Consider the following 9,722-nt stretch of genomic DNA (forward strand, 5'->3'; position numbering starts at 1 on the left):
CTTTTCTTGAATATATATGAAAATCTCATTATGCTCTACATATGTTTTTTAAAATTGTGATTTGAATGCTTTGATAATATTAAATCAACTTAAAAAACATCCTCCAAACATCCTTCCCGCCCAAGTTTTTATTTAATATACAGTGTAATGTACAGTTAGTTAATATATAGCATGATATTTCAGGTGTACAATTTAGCGATTCATCACTTACATATAACACCCAGTGCTCATCACAACAAGTGCCCTCCTTAATGTCCATCACCTATGTAGCCCATCCTCCATCCCAACTTCCCTCTGGTAATCCTAAGTTTATTTTCTGTAGTTAAAAGTCTATTTCCTGGTTTGCCTCTCTTTTTTCCAATGTTCATCCGTTTTGTTTATTAAATTCCAAATATGAGTGAAATCATATGGTATTTGTGTTTCTCTGACTGACTTATTTTGCTTAGCATAATACACTCTAGCTCCATCTGTGTTGTTGCCAGCAATTGCACTACTAGGTATTGACCCAAAGGATACAAAACTACTGATTCAAAGGGGTTCATGCACCCTGATGTTGGTAGCAGCATTATCAGCAATAGCAAAATTTTAGACAGATCCCAATGTCCATTGGCTGTTGAATGGATAAAGGTGTGGTATAGATATACAATGGAATATTACTCAGCTATCAAAATGAATGAAATCTTGCCATTTTCAAAAACATCCTTTTAAATTATCTTAAGAATTCCACCATATGAATCTACTCTAATTTATCCGATTCAGCAAAGTTATGAAAGAATGATGTAGACTGAACCTTTCACTCAGAAATAAAGACCAAAGGCAGAAATTCAAGGGGATTTGCAATTATCATGTATCTAAGTATATCAGGAATATTTTACCATAATTCTTATTTCTTTGTCTTTATTTCTTCATTAACTTGTTGTAGAATCTTGATTTGCAGGGACTATTTTGTTCAATGCTGTATAACATATAGTAGCAAAATGTGAAATGAAACATTGAATCAAGATCTGGGCAAAATTTTGTTCTTTCCTGTTATTTGTCCCATAATGATGATACATGGTAAAATCCTTAACAAATTAGGGAGTGGAAATCCTAGGATTGAACCCTGGGGCTATCTGACTTTTAAAGTCCATAAAACCAAGCTCTTTAGGTATGTAGATAGATGATAGATAGACAGATAGATAGATGATAAATAGATAATAGATAGATGATAGCTAGCTAGCTAGATGATAGCTAGCTAGCTAGCTAGATACAAATGATAGATGATAGCTAGCTAGCTAGATGATAGAGAGAGAGATGATATAGATTATAGATATAGAGTTAGAGATAAATATAGATATAGATATAGATATAGATATAGATATAGATATAGATATAGTTGACAGAGATAGAGATAGGACATGAGGGGTATGTTTGTGTGTGTGTGTGTGTGTGTGTGTGTGTGTGTGTGAAGTATTCCTGATTCCATGTCTCAGGTCACAGATGTCCACACGGGAGGAATTTTGATTGTTATGTGCCATTCTTCATCTTACGGCAGCTCTTTATGTAGTTGTGATCTTGAGGTGGTCTGAGAGTTCAGGTTTACTATTGCAGTCTATAAAGTGACTTCTGCCTGACACGTTGGGAGTACTGGAGCTGCTATGACTTAGCTACCTGCATTAGCATGGTTTGCAACCTTTATGAGAGGGGTGTTCTCAGAGAGTCTCAAAATGTGACCAAAACTGGGGTTTCTGACATTGCAATCCCATTTGAGCAGGTAATTATCAAATTTTGGATGACATAAATCAGACATTTCTCTAAGGATTTATGTTTTAGATGTGATGTGAGGCCATGGGAGTAGTAAGTGACTTACTGAGTAAAGTCTCTTCTCTTTGCCCTCTGAAATAGTCTATATGAACCTTTTGGTGATGACACTGTTTGCAGACGCTTGGCCTCAAGGTGCTGTCATGCTGGTGCCATCCCTGTGTAGTCACAGCCAGTGGGGGTGTTGGCCAAAAGTTCTTCCTGACCAGCAAGAGTGATGACAGTTCTGGAAACTGAAACTTTGTAACCAAATGGATGTGATGTTGGGTTGACCCAGCGCTCCTTTATCCACCGTAGCATAGCCAGGGACTGGCTCAGAGGTTTCAGTGTCTCCTCTTCCTCTTCCATTTCCTCCTTCTTCTCCTCCTCTTCCTCCATTTCCAATTATAACCCACATTCTTGGAAAGCTTCCTGGTTATTTGGCTAGGACAAAGAAGCTCTAGCAGCATCACTTTAAATGTTTACTGCATATAACATTTAGTCAGCCCCACCAATTGCAAAAAGAGGTAAAAAAGATATGAAAGGACTATTCATATAAATAATCATCATGATCATAATCACTAAATGCATTGATGTGTCTGGAGTAACTGATATGTACCAGATTGCACAGATAAGAGATACATGCAGGAGAAGGAGAAGATAATGTGGCAGGTTGAGGGGTAGGGGCTTAAGGAAAAGAGAGAATAAACATGCAGATACATTTTTTAAATTATTGTCTTTCAAAGACCTGTAATTTGTTTGGAAAGAGAGTGGGAGAAAAATATATGGGGTTAGCCTAAGTGTCTGTTTCCTCTGGATTTCAGACTTCTAGGGCTGTGATTCCTTTTTCTCTCCCCAAAATCTACTCTAAATCATTTACATGCAATGTTGTGAATCTAAAATGGTATCTTATATTTATTTTGGGTTTTCTGAAATTGAAACCTGGTATTTACTTATGGAACGAAAAGGATTTATTTCCTGATGAAGAAGTTTAGAGGCCATACCTGCAGTCCAAGGAGGGTTAGGGTCAGATGAGATGGGGACATCCAGGTCCCATGAACAAATGTGTTCCCGCAGTCTACAGTAACATAAAGCCAGTGTTGTAACTTCATTCCTAAGCGAGATGGGGCCCCTTCACCAGCCATGGCCCAAAAAGAAAAGCTTCAGTGCCCAAGGAGACAGAAAAAAACAAAACAAAACAAAACCTAAATCATGGTTTCACCACCATGTTCCCTGCAGCATTATTTACAATAGCCAAGACATGAAAAAAAATAAAAGGTTATATATATATATATATAGCCCTAAAAAGAGGGAAATCCTGCTATTTGTGACAACATAGGTGGACCTTGAAGGCATTATGTTTGTGGAATAAGTCAGACAATGAAAGACAAATACCATATGATCTCAGTTATATGTAGAATCTAAAACAAAAACAAAAGGAAAAAAACCATCAGGACTATAGGTATAGAACACAGATTTGTGGTTGCTAAAGGTGAGGTGTGAGGAGTGGATAAGATGGGTAAAGGGGGTCTAAAGGTACAAGCTTTCTCTTTTAAACTAAATAAGTAATGGAAATGTAGTGCACAGCATGGTGAATGCAGTTAATAATACTGTACTACAAACCATATGAGACTCTTAATGATAGAAAGCAAACTGAAGGTTGGTGAAAGGGAGGTGCCTGGGGGGATGGGCTACATGGATGATGGGCACTAAGGAGGCACTTGTGATGAGCACTGGGTGTTTTATGTAAGTGATGAATCACTAAATTCTCCTGAAACCAGTATTATGGTATATGTTAACTAACTAGAATTTAAATAAAAACCTGAAACAAACAAACAAAAACAATACTGTTCTACATCTTTGAAAGTTGCTAAGAGAGTAGATCTCACAAGTTCTCATCACAAGAAAAAAATTGTGGCTATGTATGGTGATGAATGTCAACAAGACATATTGTGATTCCTTTGCAATACATACAAATATCAAATAATTATGCTGTACACCTGAAACTAATATGTTATATGCCAATATACACCTCAATTTAAAAAAAGAAACTAGTAGTTGCTTTTAGAACATTTTCATTGTGGGCTGGTAACCATGTTCAAAAGGCTTTTCATAAATTAATGCATCTTCGTGAGGTCATCTCTCATTTATGGGACAGCAGGCCTCAGAACAGGGAGTGTGTGTTCCCGAGGAGACACTAGCTAGTATGTAATGTTCTTCCCTGATGGTATTTGCTGGCCTAGATGCTGAAGGAGGGTCCAGGATTGAGGAAAACTCCATTTGGAGCCAATGGAAAGATAAAAGCAGAGAGCACATTTCCTAGGAGTTCAGTTGCCATCTCTGGGTAGATCCCAGAACAGTGTACCCTGTAGCTTGTGTATTTGTCTGTGTTCCCCATTAACTTACAAACAAGGCACTGGCCTCATCTTGTTCTCTATTGTGGGGAACATCACTGGAAACCATATAGGTATGTATCAATAAATGTTGAATAAATGCTTGCGATTTTTGTTTACTTCACTCCATTTCTGTTAAGTGGTGACTAGGAGTACATTTATGAAAAATAAAAGGGCTCAAGTGTGTATCCTTGTGGGCAGCAAGGAGGAAAAATGCTAAGGAAACTAGATCCCACTCTGAAATCTCTCCTTGGAGAGAAACATCTCTGGGAGTGGGGTGGAGAAGACAGCTTCAAAGTGGCAGGAAATATTGGTCATATCTTTGGTTCTATAGAATGGAAGAAAGAGAAGGAGAGAACTTCAGGCATGAACAGGGTCAAGAGATGCTATCAGCCTGCACTCCAAGAAGCAGGTGTCATTCTCCCTTGTTTATAGGGGAAGGCTGCCTGTGGTCACTTGGTTTGTCACAGATAGAACTGGGACAAGACCTCCTTTCACCTCACCTTCTGTATTAGGGCTCTCCAAAGACACAGAACTAATAAGATATATGATCTCTCTATCTATCTCATATCTATAGCTTTACTTTTCTATATATTTGTATCTGTGTCTATCATTGCTCTCTCTCTCTCATATCTAGATCTACCTTTATCTATTTGTCTATCTATAGAGAAAGAGAGAGAGAAATTTATTATAAGAATTAGCTCATGTGATTATGAAAGCTAGCAAGTCCAAGCTCTGCAGAGGCAATGTTTCATTGGGCAGGAGAATTCAGGGGGATTATCTCTTACTTGGGGGAGGGTCAGCCTTTTGTTCTCTTCAGACCTTCAACGGATTGGATGAGATCCCTACACACATTACAGAAGGTAATCTGCTTTACTCAACCTACTGATTTAAATGTTAATCACATCCAAAACCACCCTCTCAGAAACATTCAGAATAATGTTTGACCTGGTGGCCAGTCAAGTTGACACAAACCAACCACCTTCTTTCTACCACAATGACAAATTGTATGAAGAAAGCAGAGGTGGAGATAGATATATTTGACATCTATTCCACTGTGATCAATATGGAAAAAATCTTTAAAAATAAGTAAAAATTATTATGTAATCATTATTAATGATTAAGAAGTTGTAAGCAGGGGCACCTGGGTGGCTCAGTTAATTGTTTGACTTTGGCTCAGGTCATGATCTGTGGTCCATGAGTTCGAGCCCAGTGTTGGGGTGTGTACTGACAGCTCAGAGCCTGGAGCCTGCTTCAGATTCTGCACCTCTGTCTCTCTGTCCCTTCTCCACTTGTGCTCTGTCTTCCTCCCAAAATAAATAAGCATTTTTTTTAATTTAAAAAAAGAAGTTGTAAGCAAATGGCAATTAACTTCAGTGACTGAATTTTTTTTTTAATTTTTTTTTCAACGTTTATTTATTTTTTGGGGGACAGAGAGAGACAGAGCATGAATGGGGGAGGGGCAGAGAGAGAGGGAGACACAGAATCGGAAACAGGCTCCAGGCTCTGAGCCATCAGCCCAGAGCCCGATGCGGGGCTCGAACTCACGGACCGCGAGATCGTGACCTGGCTGAAGTCGGACGCTTAACCGACTGCGCCACCCAGGCGCCCCCAGTGACTGAATTATTAATAAAGTTATTTAAGTTGTGTCTTGAATTTACCAATAGATTCTATGTCAAATAAAATGTGTTTAAACAATTATTTTTTTCTCAATGTTCATTTATTTTTGAGAAAGAGAGAGAGAGAGAACAAGCAGGGGACGGGCAGAGAGAGAGAGAGAGAGAGAGAGAATCTGAAGCAGGCTCCAGGCTTTGAGCTGTCAGCACAGAGCCCATTGAGGGGCTCAAACCCACGAACCGTGAGATCATGACCTGAGCCGAAGTCGGACGCTTAACCAACTAAGCCACCCAGGTGTCCCTTAAATAATTATTAAGTATAAAATATGTACATATAAAATTGGTTGTTTGGATGGCATTGCTTATTAGATTGGGTTTCCCAGTGATTTCAAAGGGGCAGGAAGCCAGAAGATTTCTTCTTCTTTTTTTTTTTTCAGAAGATTTTTAACAATCCTCTAAATTATCCTCAGTAGTTGAAGAAATGGAAAGAGTTAGGAGATATTATGTAGGAGCAGCAGGTTGTATGTCATGCTGGGGAGTCATGAGCAAAAGTTTACTTTCTGTTGTAATTCTAGGCCTTGAGCTGCCAGAAGATGTGAATTACAACAGATGATACTGTGATCCTAGTGGATTCCACCTGATCCAAGATGGTACAGATTTCTAAAGGCGACAGGAATCAGTTTGATGTCCTCTATTGGAACAAATAAAGCAATGAAACCAGGAGTCTGGAGGTCAATATTTTACTGAATGTTTCTAAGTATCATGAGGGGAAGACCAATGAGATGGTCTGCAACCTCACCTCAGTCCATGTTAGAAAAAAGAAAAGAATACTTAGATTAGCAAGCTATAGCATCAAAAGGAAATTTATTAAAAGAAGCATTTGGGACAAAGAATGCTGGTGTCATCAGGTAGCAAGGCTCTTTTCAACCCAGCATGTACAACAGAATACCAGCCAGCGAAAGTGGAACACGGTAGGCAGTATTATGATTCAGGGAACACGAAAGATAAAAGAGAGAATCATCTTCCCCAATCAAAAAGAGCCTTTGACCACCAGTTAGAGAATCCCTGAAATTCTTCTGCTATAACAAGTCACTTAAACTAAGAGCTTAGGGTTTCTGTGTCATGAACACGTAACCCAGTGAAGAAATCTTAGAGCAGGATATTTCCTATTTGCAAAGTCCCTGTCTAGCAAGTTATGGGTGGATTTGCATTTTAGTTGGGAAATTATTGGACCAGGCCAGTTTTAGGCAATCCCACTTCCTCTTGGGTGGGACAGCAAGCCCTATAAAGAGATCCCCTGCCATGGGACTACTACCATCCTTCTGGTACTCGAGTCCTGATCTATTTCGGAGAGCTTGGTGAGTCTGATTTCTTGAGTTCTGTTTTTTGGTGCTCTCAAATGTTGAATTTAATCTGTGGCCAGCAAGTTCAGTTGCTCCAAAGTTAGGATCATTGGTTCAACGCTCCGTAGGTGATGGAAACTTGGTATCTGGGCACAATGATATACTGTTTTCATTTGTTTTTTGGTAGATAGTTTGACATCCCCTATGGGAAAAGAAATTAATAGTAAAGCTTTGATAAGAGGAAAAAAGAACAAAGTACTTTTCTCTTTTCTATATATTTTTGGTGTCCCTCCTACTGTGATTTCAAAGGTTTATGTCTTAGAAGGTATGAAGCCATTGTATTCTTATTGAGTGGCCCTTTGTTCTGTACCTATGCCAGTTTATTGGGACCTCACAAGAGATAATGATGGTGGAGATTGTTTGTGAGGCTGCCCAGGATTTCGGAACGTGTGACTGCCTTTCTCAAAGATGTTTCTGTCATGCAAATAACATTACTTAGTTCTTTCAAACAGAGATATTTTCTTTGGAAAAATGATATGAGAAAATAGAGCACTTTCTGTGGGCTGATGAAGCAATTCGCTAAAGAGGAAGAGAGAAGCCAGAAAGTCATAAAAAGGGAGTTACAAGGTTAAAAGATATTCTTAGAGATTGGAGAGAGAATATGTCAAAGTTTTACATAAGCTTTGCTTTCTCGCTCTGCGAAAGTCCCTTCTTTTGAACACTGTCACATGTTTTCTTTCAGATTCTAAAATCCCAGAAAGATGTCTTATCAACAGCAGCAGTGCAAGCAACCCTGCCAGCCACCTCCCATGTGCCCACCTAAGTGCCCTGAGCCTTGCCCACCTCCAAAGTGTCCAGAGCCTTGCCCACCTCCAAAGTGCCCAGAGCCTTGCCTACCGCCAAGGTGTCCTGAGCCATGCCCACCTCCAAAGTGCCAGCAGAAGTGCGCATTCAAGAACAAGTAGCAGCTTCAGGACTCACCAGGACCAGGAAGGATAAAGACACTGGCTCACCTAATTCCACAGCTCCACTTACCTTCTTTTCAAAGCCTAACCTGGGTACAGAGGAAGCTTCTCTCTGTAGCCTGTACCATATCTGTGACAACTACTGCATCACAGAGGGAAAGGTTTCCTCCCAAGGCTGTGATACCATTACTCTCCCAGAGGCAGCTGCAAAAGGGTGGTCCTCAGCTGTGCCAGACCCCAGGGCCTCAGAAGGAAGGGCAGCAGCTCTCTGTGGGGTGTCAGCAAAGGATTCTCTGGATGTCTCCTGCGACTGTCTGTGCCCAGACCAGGACTTTCTACTTCCTGGACCACTGTCACTTTTCTTTAATTTCTGAATAAAGTGCATTTTTGTTGTGATGGGATAAATATTTTCTTTCTTTTTACACCTGGTTTTTAGCAATATCATACCATCATTGTGGTTTATTTCTGTCCTTTCATCCCAAGGCCTAAGGTCTCATAATCAGTGTTATCTGAATTTTGGATCACATCAAAGATTACTTCTATGTAATTTAGAATCTGTTATTTTCCTTAACTACTATTGATTGATTTGGAGAACAAATTATTTAACGTCTCAGGATTTTAATTCCTTTACTACAAAGTGGAGAAAATAATATTTACATTACAAACTTGTCAGGCATAAAATTGAATGAATGTGTCTAATTTAATTGGCACAAAGCCTGGCACATAATAAGCACTCAATGAAGCAGCAGACTGTCATTGTCTCATCACCATCACCATCACCACCACCATTTCCATCGCCACCACCACCAGGTTTGCTCCAACCTGAAAGTGGCTGAGACATAACTAGTGTAGGAAACATGAAGATTCTTGAATTTTATTACCCTTTTATATTCCATTGTTCTCTTTCCTTTCTAATTCACTTTATTTTTTATGTGATATTTCAGAGAAACTTTTGTATTACTGGAGTATTCTGCATAAAATTATAGCTGTTCTTAAAACATGGGGAAACAACAGAAAGGGAAATAATAAGGCTCCTTACAAGGCAAAGTGTTCTCTCCTCTCCATGCATACCACATGTTTTTCTTACTCTGGCAACCCACCAAAATTCAGGGTCCTGTCATGTTTGTTCACCTCTGAAATTGCTTTTTGGAGTGTTGTAACCCTACATTTGAGAAATATTTGGGTTTACATGTCTATTTAGATTTGCAAAGTTATTGCTGCTCTGTAGCTTATTTTGTAATTGCTTAGCCAACTAGTCAAGTAAGCTGAAAAAAGAGGGTTATGTTCTTTAAGTGTATCATTTCTTGTGGTGCTAAGTGTTCACAAACAGAATACTTAACTGAGATATCACACACACACACACACACACACACAGAGAAAGAGAGAGAGAGAGAGAGAGAGAGAGAGAAATTATTTTTTAAAGCAACAAAGTCTTCATATTAAATCAACTACACTGCACATATTTAAGAGGTTCTTCCTTTTCTATATCCTCCAGTAACAAAACTAGAAGTGAAGGACCCCAAGATGATAGAACTACAGGTGTAAGGGTATTCCAGATTACTGCCCATCCCTCTTCATGCTGTGGTGAGAGTGAAAAGTAACCCACAGAAGACTTCCACTCAAGTT

General features: G+C 39.2%; 1 protein-coding gene across 1 annotated transcript; it reads left to right on the forward strand.

Moving 5' to 3' along the window:
• Positions 1-6,721: 6,721 nt before the first annotated feature.
• LOC122479460 (putative small proline-rich protein 2J) lies at positions 6,722-8,492 on the forward strand. Its single transcript, XM_043573357.1, has 3 exons — positions 6,722-6,759; positions 7,079-7,146; positions 7,874-8,492. The coding sequence occupies exons 1-3, from the start codon at positions 6,722-6,724 to the stop codon at positions 8,128-8,130; spliced, it is 363 nt and encodes a 120-aa protein (XP_043429292.1). The 3' UTR covers positions 8,131-8,492.
• The last annotated feature ends 1,230 nt before the right edge of the window (positions 8,493-9,722 follow it).

This window comes from Prionailurus bengalensis, chromosome C1 (assembly GCF_016509475.1).
Source record: "Prionailurus bengalensis isolate Pbe53 chromosome C1, Fcat_Pben_1.1_paternal_pri, whole genome shotgun sequence".
NCBI classification, from domain to species: Eukaryota; Metazoa; Chordata; class Mammalia; order Carnivora; family Felidae; genus Prionailurus; species Prionailurus bengalensis.

What these genes read in the sequence shown, in the direction of transcription:
- LOC122479460 (XM_043573357.1), top strand. Translation starts at nt 6,722, where the DNA reads ATGTACAACAGAATACCAGCCAGCGAAAGTGGAACACG. An exon ending in GCCAGCGAAAGTGGAACACG is followed by an intron (nt 6,760 to 7,078) that starts GTAGGCAGTATT and finishes AGCCCTATAAAG; the next exon opens with AGATCCCCTGCCATGGGACT. An exon ending in GATCTATTTCGGAGAGCTTG is followed by an intron (nt 7,147 to 7,873) that starts GTGAGTCTGATT and finishes GTTTTCTTTCAG; the next exon opens with ATTCTAAAATCCCAGAAAGA.